Raw genomic sequence first — 27944 nt, forward strand, 5'->3', positions numbered from 1 at the left:
AGAGGCGTCTATCTCTGTTATTCCCAAACCGGGCCGTGACCCGGCGGCCTGCGGTTCATACAGGCCCATCTCGCTGCTGAACGTAGACTTGAAGCTCTACACTGGCATACTAGCGAGCCGCATCGCACCATATATGCAGCAGCTGATAGACCCCGACCAGGCGGGCTTTATCCCCCAACGGCAGACCAGCGACAACACCAGGCGGGTGCTGCACCTCATTGAGGCCGGGTCGCGCACCAAACCTGGCTGCATGCTCCTCACCATCGATGCGGAGAAAGCATTCGACAGAGTGCATTGGCCATACCTCGATCAGGCCCTCCGCCACTTCGGATTTGGGGAGAAACTCCGCCATCGCATCTTCAACTGCTACCGCCGGCCCAACGCCGCGGTAAGGGTGAACGGTCATACCTCCCCGAGGTTCGACATTGGCAGAGGCACGCGCCAGGGCTGCCCTCTGTCGCCGCTCCTATTCGCACTGTATATGGAGCCGATGGCTCAGAGAGTGCGGCAGCATGCTCTCATTTCTGGTATCAAATTTGGTGCCGACACGCATAAGATCAGCCTGTACGCTGACGACGTCTTGCTGTCCCTTACCGACCCGATGCAATCCCTGCGTGCTCTCTGTGTGGAGCTCCACACCTTTGCCCTGGCCTCGGGTTTTAAAATCAACGAAGCCAAATCTGAAGCCCTGAACATCTCCCTAAGCCCAGACGTGGTGGCCGAGATTAAATCGGAATTCAAGATACAATGGTCGGACGCAACCGTCCCGTACCTGGGCGTTCGCCTGGCTCCTACTGTCAGGGGTACTGCGCGAGTCAATTACGAGGCCCTCACACTCAAACTCCGGGAGCAGCTCCGGCGTTGGAAGCCGCTTACATTGTCATGGCTAGGCAGAATTGCCGCAGTCAAAATGACACTGCTACCGCAGATTCTGTATCTGTTTCAGACGCTCCCCTTGATCCCCCCGAAGGGTTGGCTTCAGCAAACCCAATCGGAACTGTCACGGTTCATTTGGAACGGCCGGCGACCTAGGTTTAAGCACACTCTCGCCACTCTGCCCCCAGCGAACGGGGGGGTCGGTGTGCCCGACCTCACCCTGTACTTCCAGGCAGCACAGCTGCGCACCTTCGTGGAATGGTTTCAGTTGGAGTCCGGCAAACACTGGCTCTTCCAGGACCAGGCAGTGGCCGGCCGTACCCTCCAGGGCGTGCCTTTCCTACCACGCCGACACCGACCCCCTAACCTGTACGCCTCTGAAATCACAAGCACCGCCCTGCGAGTGTGGGACAGAGTGGCCGTGGCCAAGGGACTGACCACCTTCCCCTCACCTATGACCCCCATCTTTGAGAACCCAGACTTCTCGCCGGGCTTGGACGACGGAGCATTCACGACGTGGCGGACGATGCCCTGTAGAGCGGCGGGACACATGTTCGACATCAAGGGGGTCCTCCCGTTCCAGCAGGTCAAGGCGGATTACGGCGTGGCCGAATCGGAACGCTTGCAATACCTGCAGGTGCGCCACTGGGTGCTCCACCCCTCGATCCAGCCCGGGGCCCAACGGCACCTCACGCCCTACGAACGGTGGCTGCTGACGCGCACCTCGGACAAGAAATTGATTTCGGACCTTTATCAGCAGCTACTTCTCACTCAGGCGCACACGTACATCGCGGGCCAAGTCCGGTGGGAAAGGGACCTGGGGAGGCAGCTCACTAGGAAAGAATGGGAGGGGGTGTACCACAGGGCCAGACACTCGGCGCACCACACCGGGCTCACCGAGACATTGACTAAGGTAGCCACATACTGGTACCACACCCCTGAGAGATTACACCAATGGGATGCCCGAATAAGCGACAGATGCTGGAGGGGGTGTGGGGAACTAGGGACACTGGAACACCTGCTATGGAGCTGTGAGGCGCTGCGCCCCTATTGGGACCCTATCCTGGACCTTATAGATGCACATCTAGACACACAACTGCCGCGTTTCCCAGCATACATTATTCTAGGCCTCCCAAACGCCCTCATGTACCCTCTGAAGTCCTGGAGAGGACGTTTGATCGCGCTTGCGCTTGGGGCTGCGGTCCAAAACATTGTGGCCCACTGGAGAGCAGTTCAGGCTCCGCAGCAATTGGGGTGGCTTCACCGGCTCTGGGCGATCCTGGGAATGGAGAAACTATCACTGGCGGCAGCTGGGAGGGGGGCGGACTTTGCGGAACTCTGGCGGCCATTCCTCGCCCTGCTTACCGGAGAGTTTCGTGAGGTGAGCTGCCCACGCTACCTGCGTTTGCTACGCCTGGCGGAAACACCTCTCCCAGACCCCAAGACACACGCCCGTAAGCGCACGGGCCCTGCGCACGCAGCACCACTTGACTGTTAATAGTAGACCACAACCGATAGATTAATCCCGGAAATGGACAAGGAGAGGGGAGGGTTGGGGTGGGAAGGGTAGGGGGGTTGTTTACAGTTCTTTGTTTCTCAAGTTGCACTAGTACTGATCAGCTTGCACCGTTGTAGCACCTCTTATGACGCGGCCGGCCCAGTTGGGTTGTAGGCGGCTTGCTGTGTTAACAGATGATGTACCCGCTGGCCTCGGGATGGGTGTCAGAGGGGTCGCTGACTTAGGCCTCCCTGGAGTGGTGACGGCCCCTACAGATGTCTCGGAGGTGCATTTCTTTGCCTATGCTCAATAAAAGATTTAATACATAAAAGTGAAAAATGTACAAATTTCAGTACAACCCAAGCCTAAAACGAAAGCCGTGGTCGCAACGGCATGGCAGCTGGAAAAGGCATATCATTTTATGGAGTATTTAAGAAAAGCAGGGATAGGTTTGCAACAGCACGTCTCTTATCTGAATATAAAAAGTCAGCCAGGTATCCATTCTTTTCCTGTGTTCACAACTCGTACATTTAATTTTATTTCATATTTTTAATCAACCTGTTTAAACGAGCTGGATATAAGGTCAGAAATGTAACATTGAGACACTAAGTGTAAATGTATGGTGTTACGAAATTAACATCTAATTGTAGTAAATGTGAGTTCCAAGGTACAGTACACATTTAACCATAAGAAAACAAGATAACTAGGACAATCTATGCCTCTGTAATTATATCTGTCACAGTTAAAGATTTCTGCCATGTGGTTCAATATAATTTAATTCCTTTTTCCAGAAGTTTAAGCAGGATTTCACTTTTCCTATCACAATGAAGATTAAATTACCTATTAACTTGACTATATGTAGGGGGAAATATTAAGAGGAACAGACGTAAAGACAGGTCAAGACAAGAGCAATCAACTAATGGATAGGAATTAATTACTGTTCCTTGAAAGTTGCTGGTGTTAGGTGTATGCGTGACAGGAATAACACACCAACAATAATGGCCTAGGCTTGTTTTATCTTCAGATGTTTATAAATCATTTAAGAAGACCAAGTAATTTACTTTTGGTAACACTTTTTGGAGGATGATCTATCAAACCGCAGATTCCTCATATTTAGAATATTCACATTATCAGACCGGATTTGGAGATATTTTTTTTTACAGCCATACTCGCCACACGCCAATTGGTAGTTCTTTATGATCTATGTGGTGACTACCTGGAAATGACCGAGCAGAGCTGCATAGGAGCACACTGAAAATCATTTTCTTACTCTTTGAGCACCCCTAGCTGTGAAGCTCTTTAAACAAATTATAGGTGAAAGTGTGCCAAAATCTAACTTGGAACTTATTATGATCAGGAGTCCACTCCACTAAAAGGGGATGAGAAAGAACTATAACGAGTTAATTAAGTTAAGCAAACTGTTCTTTAGATGGATATTGCTAACCACGGATTCCTCACCTGTACAACAGGTACTACAGAAAACCTCTCAGAGCTGGAGGGTCTGGGGAGAGGACTAAGACTAGGAATTCTTGCAAGACCAAGCAGGCAAAATGGCCCTGCATTAAGGCCTGGCTGCAAAGACACTAGTGTTTATGAACTTGTGTACCAATGTCTGTGTAAAAGCCTGTCAGATATCCAGAAGAGGCCCTCCTCTTACGAATCCCGTTAAGCACTCTTGGCCATGGGGGAATGAGCCGGCAAACCTTCTGTGGGTTCCTTTTAAACCAGCACAAATGAGATCTTATTGTAATGAATTTCCCACCTGGGCAGAGACTACTTTTGCACAGCAGCGCTTTTCGTGGTCCCAGTGAAACACAAATAGTGGATAATCGACACAATTATCTTCAGTACAATCAAAGTAGAAACTCAAAGCTCTTTTTGGGTCATGCTGATGGAATCGCACCTCCTCTGATGGATGCCGTGCTGCAAAACATTATACCAAGATGATATGGTGGAAGTGTGGCTCACGGTGTAGAGCAGGCAGACCCGGAAGCTGAGGTCAGACCCGGGACCAGGGTTCAATTCCCGACGCGGCAGGGTCTTGAGCTCAAATGTCCACGGACTCAATAATTCTCGCTTCGGTGCCTGCTCTAATCATGGGTTCTCACTCTGCAACTCTGGGCATTAAGCTTGCTTAATCTCCACAACGGCCCTCCTGCGGCGGGATGCCTGGCTTTCACCTTGGGGATGCCCTGTAGGAGCTATCTCACAGGGAAAAGCCAGGACGGGTTCCCAAGGCAAGCGCCGGGAAACCTCCGGGTAGCTGTGCGCTCAATAAATGCAATAATAATAATAATAATAATAAACCTCAGTGCGCAGAATCTTTAACATTTAACAGCCAGGAAACCCCATCACTGAGCAAACATGCCCTGTGCCACTTCAGGGATGTAATTGCCACTCGAGGGCCAACAGCAGACATCTACTCAGCTGATCTATTTTGGGGTACAGGAACCCTGCTAGGTGGTTGGCTGCCAGAAAGATTTGCTGCTAGTACAGCTATCTCCAGAGGTGTAGCACCCTCCCAGCACAGGATCGAGGCTCTCGACACCATGAGTCATTTGGTCCTCATAGACCACCTGGCAAATATAGGTATACACGGTTCAGCTATGAACCTCCTGCAATCTTTTCTAACGGACTGAGAGCAGCCGGTCTCCCTTGGAGAATTAAGATCAAAGCCCTTCTCCCTCCATTGTGGCGGTCCCATAGGGGTCGTGACTGAGCCCTACACTTTTGAATGTTTATGTGGCTCCTTTAAGCGAAATTGATCCAATCTTTTGGCTTCTCTACAATTGCATACGCTGACGACGCCGAGATTATTGTGTATTTCTAGTAATGTAGGGGAGGTCTCCCACTGGTTTAATAGTAGCATGTATAAGGTCATCAAAAGGAGGAAATGTAACAATCTAAACTTAAACTCAGAGAAATCTGATGTCCTTCTCTTCGGAAAGAATTCTTCATTCTGGAACCTGTCTTGGTGGACCCCATTCATTGGCACTCCTCCAAAGATGAACCACAGTCAACGCCATCACTTTCGTGAACATGTGAGGAGCTAAGATAATGACGAATTACAGCACAGTGAATGGGATGTGTTTCAAAAACAATGTGAACCGCAGCTAACGTCTGTGGGACTGCAGGACGAGAATGTGAAAATACACGTCCTGCAAATACAAGTACACCATCCAGTCCACAGGAACCAAAGTACAGAAAATCTGAGCAAGAGTGAGCAATTTGAATTTGTTCCTCTAATAAAAGGTGTTGACTGGCTGTAAATCAATTTTCAGTAAGAGGCCCTGTCAATCTTCAGGATGAGGAAATAACACATATAGCACCCCTGACACCTCATGGAGTCCAGCACCCACTTGAGGGTGCCATCAGCCAGCAGGAGATTGATTTGGTTTATAAAGATAGCAGCTTGAGCCACTAAAAAAGCCTCTGCTGTGGGGGAATAAAATGGGACAAGAAATGAAAGGCAGGGAGTAGTCCTTTTGAACAATTTGTAAATCCTATTAGACTAAAATTAAAGGATCTCCAGTCGGGAATTTTTTTTATCAAATACTGCCCCCCTACTGGCTGGTCAGGGGCCTAGGATTGCATATCAAAATCCCTTGTGAGCTGCTTTTCAAAGGGAGTAAGAGTTGGAGAATAGCTGATCCTGCTGGGGTAAACCGCCCTAAACGCCACCACACACTGCACCAAAAGGGCTAAGTTTGCTGCTGAACAGGCTGAGAAAGTTGTTGCTGCTGATAAACTAGATCTCTGGAACAGCCTCCAAACTTTCTGTACTGCTTGCAAATTTGTCTGGCTGGGGACAATAATCAAAAAGAACAGAGCTGCAATGCGGCAGTTTGAATTGCTCAAGTGCCGAATTTGACTTTGCTCCAAACAGTCTAGATACGTCAAAGGACATCCCTTAAAAATCCGGTTGGTTAAACCCAGTCCTGCTGTCTAAGAACAGCCCTGATGCTAGTAGTATAGCCTACGCAGTCAGTGCACCCCTGCAAAACAAAACAAACTCTGCTGAGAGCTGTCCGTCTTTAAAAGTTTGTGTCAAAAACATGCATAGGTCCTCTGGAACAGCCAGCAAGAAATCTCACTGACCACGTACCATCAGGCATGAATTATCTGGCCAGAAGGCCCACCAAACTCAAAGAGAACAAAGCTAGGCTTGCTGAGGAAAACATTTTCTTTTCAACAAAATCAACATGGTTTGACTTACTAGCAAGGGAGTTTGAAGGAAAAGTATTCAGATGATTGCACGCCAAGACTTTCGAGCATTGGGTGTCTTGTAAAAAATGTTTTTAAAAAGATCAGTGTCACCAGAGGCTGGTCTGTGCCATCTATTCACAGGTTGGTTGACTAGAGGGGCTGAGCACGGCTTAGAACAAGTAGCCATTGTATTGGACTCACTGGGTGAAGAATCTTAGTCAATAAACTCGTTTTGGTTTCCTGAGTACACAATTGCAAGTCTAGCATTTCTTACTACAACAAAAAAGGCTTCAGTTTCTGGGCCAGGTAGTAAATCCAGCTCGTGATTTGGTGAGATCTATCCCACTGGCAGTTTGCTCGTTTCAATACAGATTTTCATTTCTGTAATGAGGTGGGAGCATATTTCTGCCTCCTTGTTTTCCTCAGGGTCTAGAGGGACATTGAGTATGCCACAGACAGCATTAGAGTTGTAGTTAAACACAGTTTCTACCGTCTAATAGTACTGCCATCAAGGGAAAGGCCGAGGATGAACGTTTCATAGCTCATCTTCGGTGTATGTCTAGGAATGAGGCATGAGTTGGCAGTCTGTCAGCAGAGAGCCCGTTAGCAGAGACAAACTAGGGGGTGCTGCATCTTCGTGAAGGCCGAAGTCATGCCAGAGGGAGCTAAACACATTGGCCTCTTGTAAGGCTGCTTTCTGCTACTGGGTAGATGATGGCCTCTGCAACCTCAGAACCAAATGCGAGACTGTCTCAGAGAAGACACCACCCTCCAAATGACAACATTGAAAATTCTCATCAAAATGAGTGGTAGAGTAGGGACCAGTCCGTCTTGGCTCACTTAAGAGCTGAAAAAAGGTTTTGAGAAGAACAGACTACATGATCGAGATTCTGAAATGCCCCAGTACATATTCCCTGGCACACTTTCTTTGAGACAAAGTGTTTTGTTGTAGGGCAGCTGACAAAGTTGACAGCGGAGCTCAGAATCCATGTCGGGGGTGAACAAATAAAGAGGTGGCCCTTGCCTAAAGATATACTTTATCAGCCCTCTATTATAAGCTGTACCAGCACTTACAATTACGTAAGATTAAACATTTAGCAATAAATTGAACGTTTGCTGTACCTGTATCTGTGCATCATTCATTTATATAGATTGAGTGGACTGTAAGAACGATCAGTGGAAACATATTTTATAAGCCGGTTAGATATAATTTGATATTTATTTTGTATTTTTCCACCATTATGTAATGTTAAAAAAAATCACCACTTAGGAATGGTTACATTTCCAGCAGATGGGATTATCAGCAATTAAAAGCCTATACACCTTGACATAATCATCATATTAAGGAAGATTTTTAGAGCTTCTGGTTTTGCTACATAAATGCATATGCTTTCATCCAACTCTATTCATTGATTGCCCTACGCATCATTAACATTTTCTTCTGCCAACTGGAGCACGGGGCAATGGGCCAACCCACTTTAGCCATTGGCTAACTTCACTGTGAGCGACAGTATTCTGCCCTTTCATAATGCGGGAAGGCACACACAAAGTAGTTCCCTTCAGTGCCAAGGATTTGTTTTTAAATTTCAATGTTAATTTGTTAGAAGTGGACTGGGAAGCTGCTGCAGTTTTGGTCACAAAAGCAACAGCGGTCCCATTCCCGACAGATCCTCCGCAGGGTAGGGAAGTCATATTTAGAGTTTACAGCATTCTCATAACATGGTGGATCATTCCCGAGGCACCAAGAACATCTGCTATTTCTTCATCTTAAGCAAGACCGCACATCAGAGCAGCTTTAGCATGTTACAGTGTAATACAACCACCCAAAGCATTTAATCATTTAGAATGCACTGGGTATCTTACATTCATCCATCAGAGCAGTGTTTAACATGCATTGTGGCCTCTCCTACCCACGTACCACCCGAGGCAAGCTAGCATTTCAACATTTCCAAAAAACCCAGGGAGGTCTGCACTGCCTCTAAACAGCAACTGCTCGATATGGCCTTCCATCTCTTCAGTCAGCTGGTAATGCGAGAAGAATTGGCATTTCTTCATCTGACACAAGTCATGGTGATGACCAAGTTTACTGTAACAGAACTACTCCTTACTATGACCTTCGATTTCTGCTACCACTGTATCACCTGATCAATAGCCGCTATTAAACATGCACTGCGTTCTCTCCTCTCATTACCCGAAAGGGGTTAGCATGGCATAATCGTCATGAAGGAAACTGCCCCCCTGCTAAAGGTGGAGCCTTATACCATGAAATGTGACCACCTCTTTAAATGTCATCCAAGAAAGGCTGGTATTTCATTTCAGGCAGTTACGGAGCTATCTGAGCTACCTCTAACAGGACGTCTATTCAATATGCACTGCATTCTCTTGAATCTGCGTATTATTCATAAGGGACTAGCATTTTTCCACTTTCAATTGCCATGCAACAAACAGTTTCCTTTAGCAGAGCTGCCTCGTAACATGCAATGTGATCCCCCTCGTCCTCCATGCATATGATATCACCAAATTTGAAACAGCCAAGGAGGAATAGGAGCGTCATCTAACAGAACACAAATGTAATCTGTACCTTGCTTTAGAACCCCGACGTGTGCATTCATCTCCTGCACTCTTCCACAGAACCCCAGATCTACAAATGTGAACACCCAGCGCCATTTTGGAGGCGTGCTGTTACTTATGACACTACGTTATTGGCTAACTTCACTGTGAGCGACTGCATACTGCTCGTCCACAAAAAGTACATGCGCACACAAAGTAGTTCCCTTCAGTGCCAGGGGCTACTATGTCAATGTGTGCTTTTTTAAGATTTAAAAAAAAAAACATTTTTCTCATTAGCAACTTTTTTTTTTTTTTAATTATAGGTCTGGGTTAGCCACGATTTTTTGATTTTACTACAATTATGTATATAACATACTTATAAATGATTTGCAAGCCCTATTTTTTTGTTTTTCTGTGCCACTTTTCTTCTGATCAGCATAGGGCAATGATCCAGCCCACTTAAGCCACTGTGCTTTCACTAGGCACTAAGGCTCATACAAAAGTTACTCCTTTAGGTTGCCAAGGACGACTACTATGGCGATGTGTGCTTTATGATACAAAAATCATTTTGCTTTCAGATATTCGTTATTATATAGGTGATGGCCAGTAGTTCCCCCAACAATACAGTGTTACCAAACAAAAACATGCATTGACAAAGCCAAAAGGTTGGTAGCCAAGGCCAGACCTATTTACTTTACCAGTGCTTTTGCTTTCTGAGTAGATGTTTCTCTAAATATTGGTGGTGTTCTTAGGGGGCACGGAGCTTTAGAGAGCTGTGCTTTCATTTTTTGAATATCGAGTGAACTAATTCCTACAATCACTTATTTATTGCTTTCCAAGTTGATGCAGCAGTCTTTCAAACACTTCCACATTTGGCTTAAAGAAAAAACTGATATATAACCCCTTTTTTCCTAGTAGTTTTATCCTGCAGAACAAAAAGAGTAAATGGCCATGACCGTTGGTGGCTTAGTTAAGGAATAAACCATGAGTCAATTGGACTACGATCAGGATGTCTGCTTCAGATTCATACAGATGTCCTGAGGGTTATGCTTTTCCTGTTAAAACGTGTCCAAAGGGGGCGTGGCTTAGCCAGCGAAGATGGCGGTCGTGTCTTGATCGCGCTCCGACCAGCCCCGCATTATCCTATAAATTGATCATGCCTATCTGACCTAGGGTCGATATCAACAAAGACCGAGCGCCACTGGAAAGCGGAGTCTTCCTCCCGGGCGAGTTCTGACGCAGTGGCAGGCGCAGCGGCAAAGTTAACGCAGAGGGCAGCCGCGGTCTGTGAGGGAGGAGCTGAGCACGAAGCCGGGGAGTCTCCTGACCTGACCGGGCAGAGGCGGGGCTCAGGAGTGGCTGCGGGTGGACCGCGAGACCATCGGCGTCCCCCGCGACTGTCTGGTGGAGGAGAGCTCAACTGGGACAGCCGAGAGTTCCACCCGCTGAGGACGACTGCGGCAAGCGTCGGTAGCTGAATTGGGCCATGGAGGTAGGAGCTTTCGGCAGTAGTTACGGTGGTGAGCTGGTGGTCATATTGTGCAGTCCCGGGGCGGCCGCGCAGACCTCTGAAGCGGAGAGAGGGCAGATGTGACACCTGGGGCCCACACGCAGGTGATTGTGGAGTCTGCTGTGACTGATGCTCCCCTATATCATCCAATCTCCTCCTTATACCAGCGGCGATACTCAGCGGCTGTGTCGGGCCGCGGTGGGGTTGGGGTGGGGTTTGGGGTGGAGCTTGTTGAACAGGACAGAGCGGTGTCTGGGGCCGGTCCAGGGGCTGAGCTTGGTTCTGGCGCTGTCCCCCTGGTGAGGTTTTGGCTGGCGGCGGCTGCTGGATTTAATCCCAGCTAGAGGTGCAGACCGCTATTTTGGGTCGCTGAGTGAGACTCCCAGTGCTACCAGGGAAGTTGTAGGTCACTGGAGTGGACATGGAGCCAGGGATCACGCGCAGGAGGGGGACGACTGGATACGTGTAGCCCCCTCGCTCTCACCCCCCACCTCTCCACGCGATAGGGGCTGGTGCAGGTTGGGGGTTCGGCGGTCATGTCGGGCAGCAGCAGGAGGAGGAGGAGGGTGGGAGACCTCCTTGGAGGTGAGCCGCACGGCGGCAAACTCGGACCTTGCTTCCCGCTGGAGTGAATCGCATCGGATACCCTTGGGTGCCTGTGTGGAATGATAGTCATGAGGAGAGATAAGGGCTGTGGGGGCCGGGCCGGACCAAACAGGACAAATTCACCGATGAAGGAGCAGCGGCTGTGACAGCGGGACAGCAGGGGGAGGAGCCTGATAATGCAATACTCCTGGCGGCTCTTACCCAATCCTGGGATATGCTTGACACAAAAATTGATGCAGTCTGCTCCGATGTCATGCTGCTGCTACAAGATCTGCGCAACGCAGTGGAACGCATTACAGAGGCTGAAACCCGCATATCGGGGTCGAAGATGATGTCTCTCTAACCTGAAGGTGGTTGCGGCCATGGAAACAATCTAAAAGGGTCTGGCGATGCGGGTGGAGGATGCCAAGGGGCGTGCTCAGAGCAACAATCTCCGCTTTGTAGGATTTCTGGTGGGCTGCGAGGGGGAAAATGTGGAGCGTTTTCTGAAACAGTGGCTGGAGGGCTGGCCCCCCACCCCATGTACTCTCCAGCGGCCACACAGGGCGCATATGCAGAAGTCCCCGCAAGGGGCTCGCCCGCGACCAATCATAGCAAAACTCCTGAGCTACTTGGACCGTAACACTATCTTGAATCAGGTTCAAGCCAAGGAACCTTTTACCTATAACAATGCACGCATCCTTATATTTCCAGATTACACACGACTGGTGCAGCAGCGTCAGTCGTTTCTTGCGGCGAAGGCCCGCCTCTGAGACCTCAAGCTCCCATATCTCCTGTTATTTACTGCCCGCCTGAGAGTGGTGTGCCGCTCTCGTACGCACTTCTTTGATACCCCGGAGGAGGTTTTTAAATGGACAGATGAGACAGTGCGGGTGCGAGTCCATACACCACCTGGTAGGGAATCAGAGGGATCCCTGGGGCCAGCTGAGGGGAGGCAGGAGGTCGAGGTCAAGGCGTCGTTCTCAATCCAGTATCACCTTCTCGCGGGGGGCTCCGCCTCTGAAAGACAGGGCTCGGCGGAGTGATCCCTGGGTCCGTTTGGGGCTGTGGGACCTCAGACTGGTATCTCTGCCACGCAGCTGTTGGCGGGAGATTTGCCCGCAGGGCATGCGTTGTCAGTTGGGGATCCATTGGGCGGTACGGTTCCTGTCCCCCGTTTGGGGATTCGGTTCCTATCCGACCACGACAGATACTTCAGTGTTCGTGAGGTATGGTGTGGGGGGGCGGTCATGGAGAGGGGGGTTGCTATTGTTACTAGATTGCACGTCCACAAAGGGTTCTCCCAGATTAGCACATACACCGAGAAGCGTCCATTCATAAATGCTTATTGGGATGTCCGATACATCGGGTGGGATGCGGGTGACCCCTGGTGCCCTGCGCATTAATAGCTGGAACATCCCCGGGGCTCTGGACAAGATTCAATGTGGGGCCATACTTTAACAGGCCAAGCGAGCGGGGGCCGATGTGCTCCTGCTACAGGAAACACTTAATGGGCACTAAGTCCCTGTGTCTGCAGAGATACAGGTTCCAACACATCTTCCACTCTGGCTTCACTAGGGGCTTGCAGGGAATGGCGATATTGATTCACCGCAGGGTCCCATATACTCATGAGAAACACTGGTCAGACACACAGGGGCGCTACATTTTTATTCGGGGCAAAGTTGGGGAGGACACTGACACTGGGCAGCGTCTATGCTCCCCCCCCATTGCAATGGAACTTAGTGGAGCGGCTTATGAACATATGGGAGGATATGCCAGAAACGCTCTCAGTTTTGGGCGGGGGCTGGAATGACATCATGGAACAGGGTTGGGATAGATGGAGGAGTGGCGGGTGGTAGAGAATGGTCCTCCCACGAAATTACACTCCCTAGTGACGGGACTTGACTGGGTAGACGTCTAGAGGTACATACATGCACCTCGTCGAGAATACACATCTCTCTCCACAATCCATAATTCATTATCGAGACCCGACTACATTTTCGTCCCCAGGGTTATAGTGTACAGGGTGGCGTCTGCTGATATTCTGCCCAGAGGCTTGTCAGATCATTCACCTGTGACCCTTACACTTCAGATAGGTCCAGGGCGGCAGCCTCTTAAATGATGCATGTCTGTGTGGAATCTGCAGAAAGAGGACTACAGGGAGCATCTGACCGACGCTATAGATTACTATCTGACAGTTAATGTTGGGTCTGCATCCTCTGCTGCGGTACTGTGGGAGGCACTAAAACCCACATTAAGAGGGGTAGATATTTCCTGGTGTGTGGCAGTGGGTAGGGAGTGCAAGAGGGAACTGTTGCGTTTAGGGGCTGAATTGGAGGCGCTAGAATGCAGGAGCCGGGAAGCGGAGGGTGGCCCAGTCCAACGGCAACAAAAATTGACTCAGCAAAACTATGCGGCCCTGCTAATGGACGATGCCTGGCAGGCTTGGCTGGTGACGCGTAGCCGGGTGTATCAATGGGGGGACAAATCCAGCAAGATGCTGCACAGACTATGCTTGGGTGCCTTTCATTCCCAGGCCCTGCCGAGAGTCATGGGCCCAGCCGTGGTACCGCTTACCGAGCCCCCAGCTATCGCAGAAAGCTTTGCCACATACTATGAGGACCTCTACACACCAGTCGTCGTCCTAGCTAAATTCATAGATGACTTATCACCTAAGGCAGTTTCAGATGAGGTGCGGGACCAACTAGATCGGCCACTGACTGATGAGGAGCTGAGCACTGCTCTGAGAACTGAATCCGGGGAAGGCTCCGAGACTGAACGGATTCCCCAGCGAGTTAAAACAAATATATTTCATACAGCTGGCGCCACACTGGATGTGAAGGTGAAGGTCTTGTCCAAAGCATTGGCCAACTGGCTTCTACCACACATCTCCACTCTGGTGCACTCCGACCAGGCTGGGTTCATGTCCCAGAGGGCGACCCGTCATAATATCAGGCACGCACATGTGGTGGTGGCGGCTAGCGGACAAATTGGGGAACCGGCGGCGCTCTTGTTGGCCGACATGGATAGGGCATTCGATTCCCTGAGTGGGGTGTATCTCTTCGCCTTATTGCAGAGACTCAACTTCGGCCAGAGATTTCTTGCTTATCTGATGCTACTATACACTGACTTGACGGCGTCGGTGCCAGGAGCGCTTTCCAGGCCCTTTTCTATTCAGAGGGGAATGCAGCAGGGCTGCCCCCTTTACCCGTATCTATTTGCGCTCGCCATGGAGCCGCTGTCTGCCTGGGTGCACAACGATGCCCAGATTCGGGGATTTGAGTGGGCGCTGGGCCTCTTAGATAGAATAGCACTGTACGCGGACAACGTTCTTTTCTTTCTCACGGCTGTAGATAAGACGGGGCCGCGGCTGGTGCATATATTACAGATTTTTGGGGAAACCTCGGGCTGTATATGAACCCGCGTAAATCTAAGCTATGGGCCCTTGGGCGTCTAATGAGCATGGGAGCATGGGCAACATCGGTTCAACTGGCGGGTGGGGGGGGGGCTGAAATATTTGGGTGTCTTCCTGTCCGATGTGCTGGAAGTGTCTTGGGAACGCAACCTGGCCGGTGTGGAAATGTACCCGGGAAGATCCTAAGGTATGGTCCCGCATGCCCCTATCCCTATATGGCAGGTCGGCGATATTTAAGATGCTGGCGCTTTACCGGCTCCTCTACCAGTTGCAGAACTATCCATACCAAATCCCACAGAAAGTGAATGCAGTGCTGGGTCAATTTCTGAGGCTGTAGTGGGGGCGTTGCGTCATCAGACGTCCTCTCATATTATCAAGCTTCACACTTACTAGTCCTCAACGAGTGGTGGTATGGTGGCAGGGGAGACCCGGCATACGCAGTTGAGCAGCAGCTTATGGGACGTCACTCCCTACACACGATACTATACTCCGCACTGCTCCGGAGGTCGTTGCCATCGGTCACATGGGTGGTATTTTTGATCTATAGACAGGCTTTGCGCCGGATGGGATGGTGGAATACTTTGACCCGTGAGACCCCACCACTTTGGGACAACGAGCGTTTACGTCAACTGGTAAAACTGCAGGGCTTCCGTGGATGGGACGCAATAGGCATCTCGGTTCTGGAGGATGTTATGAGGGACCCAACACTTAAATCATTCCAGGATCTACAGGAAGAGTATGCGATGCTGCGCTCCCAGGTTTGCCGCTATCTACAATTTAGGCACACCCTCACCCCTAACCTGGAGAGCTTGGAGTCCCTACCTGACTTTAGCCCCATAGAAGCTAAGGTCTCCCAGATCGCAAGATCTCCTGAATAAATCAGTTGTTAGTCATTCACTGCTCCCCAACCTACAGAGGCTTAGGAATGCTTGGGAGGCAGACTTGGGTGCATTGGAAGAGGAGGCCTGAGCTGATGGCCCTAGCAGCCCCGCGGGGGACGCTATAGCAATGAGTCTACGGCTAGTACACTTTAATTACTTACATAGGGTGTATTTCACCAGGGAGCACCTGTGGAAGGCAGGAATGATCGCCTCTCCCGAGTGCCTTCGTTGTCATTGGGAAGACGGTACACTTATACACACGGTCTGGAGCGGTCTCTCACTAAATTGCTTTTAGAGAGGGATATACTCCTGCCTCTGAGGTATTGGGTTGGGAGCTCCCCCGCACGCCGCAATTGGCCCTCTAAATGTTAAAGACGGAGTGGGGAGTAATATTTACAAACGCTACCTCTTACTACTGGGCCTCACATTAGCGAAAAGAGATATCGCCAGGGCCTGGAAGGCACCTAGGGCCCCATCGGTGGCTGCATGGAAAAATAGGCTAGATTTTTGTATGGGGCTAGAACAACCCGTTTTTCTTGCCAGGGGGTGCCGTGCAAACACTTCAAGATATAGAAGCGGTGGGCAGACTACCGAGGTCTAGAATTGGAGCCCCCACAGGACAGAGGCAGCTTGACGGAATAATTCACATGCACTTTCTTGGGTGGTGGTGGGAGTGGGACGGCTCAGAGGGATCAGGATCCCAAGGTGTGATGTTATGTGATGTACAGGTGTATGTGGCATGGGCGCAATCTGGGGGGTGGGGGGAAGAGACTTGGGGGGGGGGGGGGGGATATGTTATAATGTGGTTCGCTAATATCTGTAAAAGTCAAAGTCATTATCAATGAATGTTTGAAGTGTTCAGAGGTCTCTGGAGTGCAGAGCCCTGCAATATATGTAAAACTAGACAAATACAATTTGTTTAAAAAAATAAAGTAAAAAAACCATGTCCATGAAGTGTGATGTTTGGCAAAGAAAAAAAAGATGCAGGCCGTTGTGAACTGTTTTACCAACTATCCAATATCCATCATACCAAAGTCGCTCTTTTCTACTAGTCAATTACATGGCAGAATTTCTACCTACTTTTGCCTACTTCAGACTTTGTGGGAACACTATAGAGTTTTAGCGAAATCTAACATCTTACAGTTGTGCTTTTGAGTTGTTTAGCTGCATCTCTTGTGAAAAGGTGTGCCAGAGTTTTTTCAGTGTATTCGAGAAATGCGATAGTGTAGTGCTCACCCCCTAATTAAGCTGTCCATTCCACTTCTCTACTAAAAATTATTAACATTGCCATTTACAGTAAGGTTTTTGTTTCGTTATATATCTTGTCTTAGTACGGATGGAGGCACCCTTTTGTAGTTAAAAAAACAATACTGATAAAATTGAGTCATATGTTCAACAAGTATTTCAGTTTGTATCTGGTATTTTCCCCCCTTGACTGGTAGAGGATGAAGAGTGAGGAGACAAGCGGACCAGAAAGTCGTCATGACATCACCTAATGCTGTATGCATTAGGAGTGTAACAAAAGAGGACAAATGTACCCCATCAGTGATACAATCACCGAGATGTACGCTACTTCCCAATGGTTCCCAATGGTTATAAAGTATAGTCACAGAGGATGTCTGCATTATTTCTCACCCCATCACTGCTTTGAATAATAAGTGCTTGCTGAGCTCGATGTATACCTATCTTTATGGTGTTATGAGCAACAGCACAGTGACTGACCTAGCTCCTCTCCCTTCGTTGTAAGTATTAATAACGTTGTAAAGCCGACTCACTTCATTTTCCTTCCCATTTAAGGCAGCAAAATCTGTTACGTTCGCGCACGTGGGACCTATACTTGCACCTTAAAACAATTTCAGCACAGGAAAGGAGTCAACTCCAACTGTCCTATCAAATTCCCACAAATCTGCAATTGCACCACAGGCTGCACTACTAATCAAACCAACATGCAGAGGCTGTAGTGAAACCCGAATGGATGAAGGCATTAAATAACTGCAAGGAAATGAAGACAGCACCCACACATGCAAGGTACCACTGCAAACATGCATCAGTGTACTGGCATTGAAGCTCCACTGAACATACTTTGCTTCCTCCACCACCTCCACCTCGGCCTGCGCAGTGATTGGTGCATTGGAGTGTCCCCCTGTTTGGTCGTCAGGATTCAGCTCGCCATTGGTTGAACTCACCACCTGTGAAACGAGAAACGCTGGGACTTAACAAAATGGAATACAGGAAGCCAACTGACAAAGAAAGAACTATCACTAAAGCATTCTACGAAGTGTGTGTGTGTGTGGTGGCTGGTCATACATACGACTGAAGGTATACAACCCTACTAACACACAAGTGCTCTGAAAATTAATAGCTGAACAGAAAGAACAAGTTACATAAACTTACCTCCAACAATAGTTTTTCATGGATAGCAACTTCCTTAAATTGACATATGTTAAATGCTGACGAAAATTATATATATCATTTTTTTTTTTTTTACAAAATAAGTCATCCCTCATGGTACAGTGGTTATGCTTCTAAAATTCTTCTGTCCTCCGTAGTCCGAAATCCCAAAATGTAGTAACTTGTGAACATATTTGTGAACTCCTGCTTTGCTTCAGACAACCATGGGGATAAAATGGGTATGGATGGGGACTGAAATGTAACCGGTGCTTCGTAGAACTATAGAAGATACTGGTGATGAAATACTTCTACTTAGGAGTACATTGGTTTCATCTTGACATTCTCACAATTCCTAATATTTGACCAAACTAACATGCTGTGACTATTAATATTCCTCATTTGGGGTGGGGGGTGGGGGGCGAGGAATCCAGATACGAATAAAACATACCTATGAAGAATAACTGTTCTGCATAAGCCAATATTTTTTTCCTCAACAGAGCCCGGCCTTATACATTGCGCTCTCAAACAAGCAGTACTAAATAAATTCCACTGTGCTCCTCACAAGAATGAAGTATTAGGGAGGCACCATGAGGCTACTGCCAAGTACAAGTTTTTAAATAAAAAAAAGCACAGAACATATGCAATGTTCTGTACATTGAAACGCAAAAAAATATATATAGATATACATATATCTATATATAAATATATGTATATACATATAGTATAGTAATCCTTCGCCCGAGATGTCAGGATTTCTCTCACAAAGGCACTACACCTTCCATCCAACTACCTTGCAGTTTAGAAGGGAGAAGAAGCCTAGACGTGGCTTAATACCCACAGCATAGATTTTTAAAGAAGTCAAACATGAATTTTTAAAGAAGTCAAACAAGATGAAGGGACAAAGCTATGATGGAATAATTGGACAGTTTTTTATGGTTTGGGATGAATGACCACAGTGTAGCGTAGGTAATCTAAAAGAACATCTTAGTGTAGCAGTGAGCACGCAGTAATGCACAGACTGAGAACAGTGAGTTTTGGATTCATTTGAACCGGAGACTTGCACACTCAATGATTGGTGCGATCCGCTGACATCCCATTGATGTCTCGGGGAACCCCCACTAAAGCTAGCAATCAAAAGTATAAACCTATGTCGCCACTGTATATGATTGTGCACCCTACTAAAGCTTTCACAAAGTTCACCTGCGTACAAAGCACTTATTCACTCTACAGCTGTGATAAGATCCCATTGCTATCATTTGGTGGTGGTTGTGCAAGGTCTTTCTGCAAAACCTGCTTCTCCGCCCAAAATCCCACACCAAGTATAGAAATCATTTGCATTTAAAATCAACATAATTTCTACCGGGCTTGAAAGAATGTAGTTAAACTTGATGAGTGGCATGCAGAAAACATGTAAGCATGTGTTCAATACCCACCTACATGGGCACTGGAAAGGAACACATATGCAACAGAGTTCAGGCAATGTTGAAAAAAATGGGACAGCTCCTTAGATTCAGATTTTACACCCAGGTTTATCTATTCCCTATCAATTTTCAGTCCTTGTTGTTCCCTCTTATTTTTTATCTGCCCCCAACCCTAATGGTATAGAAAATTACCATACTGTTTATGGAACTAAATTATTGAAACAAAGAATGTTGGGACTAATTACTCTAGGAACTATGCAATGCAGTGTCTGCATTATCCTCAGCCGAATTCAGCCTTGAACAGTGTGGTCTGAGAGGATTACGCGGCCGAGGCAGATATGGAAACTATGTGGATGACTGACCAATATTACAGCAGATTTACAATGTACAACGGAATAAGAAATTGATACTCATCTTAATAGTATTAGTAGGCGCAAGTTGTAGTTGGTTAACCCCTTAACTGCTGCCAACGGTCGTCACGAGCACTACCTCCCCAGTGCTGCGCACGACCGTTGGCCGTCGGGCCAGCATTCGTTCTTCGAACGTTCAGCACTGGGCGCTGAACGTTCGAAGCTCTGATGAGGTTAAGAGTGCAAAAATGCAAAACACTAAACAAATGAAAACAAGTGCTTTGAGGGAATAAGTATTTTGTTATACCACTCCGGAAAAGCAAACCCTTTTCAAACGTGTTCAACAGAGCTCTAAATCTTTGCTTTACCAGTCTTTGATATTAAGCAATACAACAAAACAAGTTATGAGCTTCATGTATTTATTTTATGCAACAACATAAATATAATGTGAACATCATGAGCTCCATCATCCCTGGATGAACAACCATCTCTACGAGCTCAGCAGTAGGCCCCACGCTCGGAAATCCTTGGTTGGATACTTGGCTGCAGTCATAAGGCATCAATGTGAAGACCGCTCTACAAATCATTGATGACAACAACGTACTCTTGTAGATTGGGCTTTCAGCTTCAACAGAAAGAGAGAGAGTTTACGTGTGAATATCTTCAAAGACCTAAAACCTACATAGTGTTCGCTTCCTAACTTCTGCAGTTTCATGATACCATAAACAGGTACTAATATTACCCAGCTTATGGGTACTCATTTGAGCAACCTTCTATGTTTGATGGTTCAATATGTCCCTGTCAGGATTCCACACCATGACTGCATATGAAATGCCGAACTCAGGCGAACACTTGGTTCACTGACTACTTGTACCAGCTAGACAGGAGAGTTTAATTTAGGGGTATGTGTTGGAGAGAAAGGTGAGCACAATTCAGTGCTCAATTTAAACAGGATCACAGGAAGCCAAGGACAGTAAATTACATGGGAACCAAGAAGGGAGTCAGCCTGCAATTGAGCATCAGGTACATATATTTACTTTGCAGAATTAAAGAGAGCGAATGCATTCCAGGGCAAAGCAGTGCATAAGACATTAAGGGTAGTCTAACTTTTTAAATAAAAAAAAGACATTTAGCATTGGTGATGCTACTCGCAACACAATACAAGCAATACATATTGTTGGCTTTTCTTAAAGTAGAGGAAACACCACAAATTAGAATAAAAACAAACAAATTGTACTGGTCTCACGTCCATCCTCAGTAATCAATTAGGAAGAGAAAGCAGTTATTCTGAGGAGCAAAAGTATGAACATGGCCTTATTTCCATTCGAATTGCCAATCTTGAGAGATACCCAAGTGCATTTGATTAGTTTGGCAGCTTCATTTTAGTTAATAATATTTGGAGGAGTTACTTTCATTGCAGCCACTTTGTCCATCCTCTCACACAGTTTGAATAGAAATCACCCTTTATTTAGATTTAAACTCACAAGGGTCCTCTCCCTACAGAAAAACACCGAGCTTGTATGTATCCCATCCCCTATCACAAATCTAAGCCAAGCCATTTAATAAAGCTTAGGACTGCATTCATTCGGATCCACATATTCCCTAGGGAGACAGCCAGCGCATTAACACTAGAGATTCAGTGTCACCCACCAGATTCCAGCAGGATCCCTCATAACATAACCGTGCTGAGCTGCGACAGAGTGGACTTTGTGACTCACTACAAAGGGTCTCCATTTACTGTCCCATTAATAGCCAGCTCTAATAAGCAGGTTTATTGTGTTCCAATTCCCACTGCCATGGATGGCAATGAGGCAAGGCTTGATAGCCATTACAAAACTACTGCCCTGTGAAGCACACCAAAGAATATGCACTTGGTGAAATACTCCATTGTCAGAAATGAGGCACACATTTAACGACCCACTCCCAAATTGTATTTTTAAAGTGCACCCCTGGGTTTAAGTATAGGATGGTCTTTTCCATTCATAGCCAATGCAATGGTCCATTAGTTCTGCCATTTAGTCCACCCCTCATCGCCACCACCTTCCCCTCAAAACAAACAAACACTCACACATAGGTCTCTCTTCGGATTTACAATTCAGATGGATTAGACAGTCATTAAAATAAAGTCCAGACTCGAAAAACCTATCAAACGTCGTCCAAGTAACCTGCATTAAGTTCCAATTCAGACATGCAGACTTAAAATGCGGGGTTTTAAAAGGAGTACCCGAAATATATATAGAATTTCGGGCAGCCTGCTCTCTGATTTAGATTCCAAAGAGAACGGTCCCCAGGAGAATTACCTACAGCTAGACCAGCCTAGGTCTCTCCATTCGTACTTGCCATCCACAGCATAACCCCATCCAATAAATTTCAGAACTTCAGTCAGACCTGATCTCCCATACTCTTGCAGGACTGTTAGATGGAAGAATACCTGGACTGATCCCCCGTGCCGGTCTGCAGCCAGGTGAGATGTCAGATAAGAGGCGTTATTCTGCCGGCGGGGCTGGTTCTCCCACGCTCCTCGGCGGTCCGTCGCCGCGGTCTGCTCAGGCATTGGGAAGCATGCGAGCCAAGGGATGGAGGATGCAAGCGGAGGCGAGCCAAGCAGGGCAATGGAAACAAATTAGTCTGTTAGTGCTAAGGGCAAGCAAAGCAAAAACAAAAAAGCAACGAAAATCATAAAAGCAGACAGCCAAACGCTACATTATTTACATTAAAAAGATATTTTAAGAAGCCCGCCCAGCTCACAGCCCAAGTGCCAGACCAATATATTTTTTTTAACAACCTCACCTCTCTGCAAATCCGAGCAAACCGATTATGCTGTGCGGAGGAGATACAGAAGGACAGACGTCTTTGAGAATACAGTGGGTTTTCTACTTTGTTAAAGTAAAATCATTTTTCGGGTGGCAGGAGCATTTTACACATGCCATGGCGCCAATCGGACACGGCCACACAAGTAACTACAGCACAACCAACTATAGCGTTTGTGAAGATTGCCTACACCTGACTGGCACCTACATGCAGCCAAGATGTATTGTGGTGGTGGGCGCAAGCTAAGAGATTTTGATGGCTATTGCTGTGCAGCATACATGCAGATAACCGCCATCTTCTGTTAAGCTGGACAGAGGCTCAAGTGTTGAAGTCAGAGGCAGTTAGGCAAAGAACAGTACACGGCAGTGAAAGGTCTTGTAGCAAGGACAGATTATTTGAAGGAAGGCACCTGCGAGTTCTTTGGCAGTCTGTGGCTGAGCAGTATGGTTGATGGGTACTGATGGCACCAACAGTGATGCAGCACAAATGGCTAAGTTATAAACCATGAGAACTCCAGTTGTAGTAAAGCAGTCAAGGTTTTCTCTAGCACTTCTTAAGGGTCAGATGCAAATGTAGCCTGACGATAAATGAACATCACACAAACTGAATATTCAGTGCTGTAACACTAAATGCGACTTTATTTACAACTAGGCAACATTATGATATACAAAGTAAACCAAGATGTGCTAGAGGAATAGGCTTTGAATGTAATGACAGCAACAGGAGTTAGTTGGATCTTAGTGCAGTTGACTGTTAATGCAGCAGAAGTATCAATGGGGAGGATAAGATATCTATTTCTATTTTTGTACATGTCTGGTCTTCTGCACAAGTGCCAATGTGACTCCTGGCGTAAAACTAAGCAACCCAGTGGGATGGAGAATCTGCAGGTCAGAGCCTGGAAATAGGTTTGAAAACGTAACAAGTATAGACGTCACACTCAAGTTTCCAATAGTGGTCATGGTACAAAAGATCAGTTGCAAGGCTTGCTGGTCAACAGGAGGTCGCCAGAAAGAAATCTCACAATGTCATCAATTAAACGCCCAAATGGCCTCTGAGTTTTCAGAAGCTTTCCTTAAAATTCAAAATCCTTCCCCATTAATCACTACCTGCTTACGCTTCATCTTCCTAGGCTTTTACAGAGGCAGATAGTGGTCAGGCCTGTCACAACTGATCAGGACAGTTTGTGGATTCCAAGCAGACACACGTGCAATTTCCTTGAATGCCAAGCGAAGACCAGCAGAACACAAACGGGAAAGGGTGCGTGGCTATTTTGGGGGTAAGCTTTAGGTGTGGCGCGAAACAGTAAAACCCCCACAGTGGAACAATTTCCATGTGAGCAAATCTAACTTGTGATGGTGAAATACAACTCATGCTAATTACTTCAGTCAGAATTAGATTTTGTTATCACATTTAATTGCTTACAGAAGTGGAATTTCAGTTAAACATGTTTGTGAATGAGGTCAAAGTGATAAAGGGTACCTAAAAATTGAATCAATTCTGTATTTAGTTACAAAGGAAATTCACAAACATGCAATACAAAGTTAAATATAACAATGCTCAACTTACCTGACAACAACTAGTCAGGTTTTAAAATGGACATGCAAATTCAGTAACGTTAACGAGCCATAAACCACTGGGTTACCCAGTATTATAGGGATCTAGTGTGCCGGTCTCTGTAGGGTGGACCTTCATCAGTCATATCCAACTTTACTGACTGAAATGAGTAGCTCAGAACTTTATTTCTTGCCCTGCGCATTTCGGAATATCCTTCATAGATGATGGGGTAATATATTCATAATTCATAAATAAGTAAACCAAAGCTAAATCTAACTAGTACAATTTAAAAAATATATATAACAAACAATGTTTGAAAAAAATCTAGAGCAAACCAGTAGACAAGATGGTGACTGGCTGAGACATAAGCTGGGCACAGCCTGGACGAGGACCAGAGTGATTAATAAGCAGAACTCAGGAAACATACGAGTAACGTGCATCTGAAGCGCACCCTTTCAGCAATGCATTCATCGTACATTGATAATTCAACCACTGCACAAGCAGCCCCTGCTAGTTTCAAGGGTGAGAGAAAACCCTTTTCAGGAATGCCCTTATGTGCAGAAGTATACAGGCTCACAATACAATTTGTAAGATGTGGAGCACAATGACCTCTGAAAAATGTATCCATCGCGGAGTCAATCTAAGGTTAAATGACTTCCACACACTATATATATTCTTGCAGTTTTGACTTCCACACTAGGCAACTGCAAGAATTATATATATATATATATCTATATCTATATATATATATATATATATATATATATATATATGTTCGAGCAAATGTCCCTTGCTGGAGGAGGAGCGACCATTCAGCTGGTGCCGGTGCCGAGTCAAGGACAAGACTCGTAAAACTTTCCGAAGCAAAATGAAATAATACACCGCACTCTTCTAGGTTTTGATTAAGCTCTTTAATCCATCAAGGAAAAAACTTCCTCACCTACGCGTTTCAAACAGATTACTGTTCTTGCTCACGGTAGTTACAAGTCCATTTTTTCTTTTTTTTTTTTTTTCTTCTTTGCGGTGTATTATTTCATTTTGCTTTGGAAAATATATATATATATATATATATATATATATATATATATATATATATATATATATATACGATCCACTTGCACCTGCCTGTCGCACTCCTAGGCTGGTGCCTGCCAGTCGGGGGTGCGCCCGACAACAATATCGGCTCCAGAGTCCCTCCCCGCAATCAAACGGGAAATCAGGAAGCAGCACTCCCAGGGTAAGTTCACAGTTGTTTATTCTCTCACAAAACGCGCTTTCGGCACTCGGCCTTCCTCAGTAATGAGACGGATAACGCGGCGAACAGTATGCATTTAAACCATCACGTGTCATATCAGCTTAACATAGAAGTAGGACACAAAGATTGAAACATGTCCGCCATCTTGGAATGGGTCTGTATCTCATTAATGATATGGCAAGATACATGCAATTCAAAAGTATCTGAAGATCAAAGTAGATCACATTCTTATAACGCCCAAGATGGGCACGTATATAGATGATATAGCAAGATACCCGCAATTCATAAGTATCTAAAGATCAAAATAGAGCGCATTCTTATAACGCCCAGGATGGGCTATACAATGACACACTGCTGCCATCAGACCCGCACATACGACTTTGTTATACTGCCCTGTATGGGCTAATAATCATCACAATATAGATAACGTGATGGTACAATATATCCACCAATTATAGATCACATTAATAATTCATCATAGAAAGTAACATAGAAGATAAAAGGAAGCAAAGGTTATGGTTAATCATTCACAGTACATATATTACATATTTTACATTTCAATCATATTAAATGGACAGCCAAGTCCTCATGCATGTTCAGTCCCATAGGCATCTTGCTTTGTAGATCAATTATGTATCGCGATTCCAATCGCCTGAGCTTTTGTGTATATATATATATATATATATATATATATATATATATATATATATATATGTGTGTGTTTGTGTTTCAAAGTCCGCTCTGTAGAAGCTGACTGTGGCCCTGAGGGAGGTGGCACCAATGCCAGCCGAGCACGCCGGAGAATTACGTTTCGAAGTTACCAAATGATAGTGCTCTCAGTCCGCAAAATCACACACAACTCCGCTGCTGCTCCAAGGGTGTTTATTAAACTAACAACATTGTTAGTTTAATAAACACCCTTGGAGCAGCAGCGGAGTTGTGTGTGATTTTGCGGACCGAGAGCACTATCATTTGGGAACTTCGAAATATATATATATTCTTGCAGTTGGCTAGTGTGGAAGTCATTTAACCTCGGATTGGCTCCGATGTTTTATATATATATATATATATATATATATATATATATATATATATATATATATATATATACACACACCCAGCGTGCAGAGCATTGGATGGATCATGCTGCCCCTCCCCTCTATCTTTAAAACAGGGAGCATATTGCACATTGTGCGTCTGCACATTTGCTTAAGACCAGGTTGTTTTCATGTGTAGTCATTCTATAAAAAAAGTTATTTAAACACCAAAATGGAAGGGGTTACGTCTGTGCAGAGAGATCAAATCAAACTAGAAGGCATCATGATTACTAGCAAGTTGCTTTCCTCAGGTAAGTCATTGTAACATGTAACCAGTTAAGCAGAACATGTTACTTATGCCAGTAACGCCCTTTCTGGTGGATAACTATCCAACCAGAGATACTTCAACTTTAGAATATCCCCTAGCACCAGATTGGAGCTGGAAGCTTTTGACAGCAGAGCTCCTGCGTGCCGCTAAGTGGAAGCATACTGCTCTGCATTGACTACGTTCAGCCATATGATAGCACCATTCCTGAACAATGACACAAGTTTTTCACCTTCTGCGGATGCTTTGCACAAATCAATTGCAAGTACCAGTGAGCACAATTATATCATTGGAACATTTTAGGTGGCAAAAAGAGACTACTCTACAGAACAGGTAGGCGGGAGGGCAGTGAGGGAACTGTGGTTAGATACAGTAACAACGAGAACTAGCGTTACCAGAGGAAAGTAACTTATTCTTCTGATGGATACTTCGAACCGTCGATTGCTCACCATTAAAAGGATATCAAAGCAATATCTGTCAAGGTGGCGTGTCTGTAGAGTGGTCTCAGAACAAAGTCCTGCAAAAATGAATGGACCGAATCCCAATGCAGGGGTAGCAGCCTTGGCCCTGGTGGAATAGGTTCTCAATCCTCCAAAGGCTGCTTTTTGGCCAATCCATTAGACTTTAATGCGAATGAGTATCCATCCTGACTAAGTACTTTTCTTCCTACAGAGAACCCCACAAAAAGATGACCCTGAAAAAGCTGATGGAGTATCCATCCTAAGTTCTTTTCTTTCTTTTCCACAGAGAACCCCCAAAAAAGCTGATCACCGACCTGGTTTTTGGTGTGATCAATATAAAAACGTAAAGCTCTTTTGGGGTTATTGGGCTGAAGTCTCTCCTCCTCAGAGAGGAAGCAAAGCAAAGAACGCTGGGAGGCTGAAGGATTGCCAAAAGGAAAGAAGTAATGATTATCTTCAAAAAGTCCACTGTGGTCCTCAGCACCAATTAGTCCAGGAAAAGGTGGTGTAGGGCAGTAGCACAGAAATAGGCTGGTATTCACTCTCACCATGAACAGCAGTGATGGTTATGAGGAACACACCCTTTAGAGTTAAAAGAGGCAACTAGCAGCTGTGCATCGGCTCGGAGTAAGTACACATGAGAAAAGTTACCACTAAATTTTGGTCCCACCGTGGCTTTGATCAACCAAGCAGCTGGGGCGGATACATGATATCCGAGCGAAGACTAGGTGTGCGGAGCAGAGGTTTTTGGTAGGTTGGTGGAAGATGAGGCGATGGTTCATGTAGACTAGTCCTTGGTTGTGGAGGACTTTGTAGGC

The 27944-nt window shown here is 46.2% G+C and overlaps 1 protein-coding gene across 8 annotated transcripts in view; it reads right to left on the reverse strand.

The window, feature by feature from the left end:
- The window catches only part of CSNK1G1 (casein kinase 1 gamma 1), a 766422-nt gene that overhangs the window by 53755 nt on the left and 684723 nt on the right, over window positions 1-27944 (reverse strand). For 4 of the 8 annotated variants that reach the window (XM_086959214.1, XM_086959215.1, XM_086959216.1 and 1 more), the window contains one exon: window positions 17604-17710. In XM_086959214.1, the coding sequence (XP_086815340.1) occupies window positions 17604-17710 (107 nt within the window). Of the gene's footprint in view, window positions 1-17603; window positions 17711-20087; window positions 20309-22114; window positions 22226-27944 lie in introns of those variants that run through there. The other 4 variants (XM_086959211.1, XM_086959209.1, XM_086959210.1 and 1 more) reach the window with 2 other exon arrangements.

The sequence above is a fragment of the Lissotriton vulgaris genome, chromosome 2_2 (genome assembly GCF_964263255.1).
Source record: "Lissotriton vulgaris chromosome 2_2, aLisVul1.2, whole genome shotgun sequence".
Taxonomy (NCBI): domain Eukaryota; kingdom Metazoa; phylum Chordata; class Amphibia; order Caudata; family Salamandridae; genus Lissotriton; species Lissotriton vulgaris.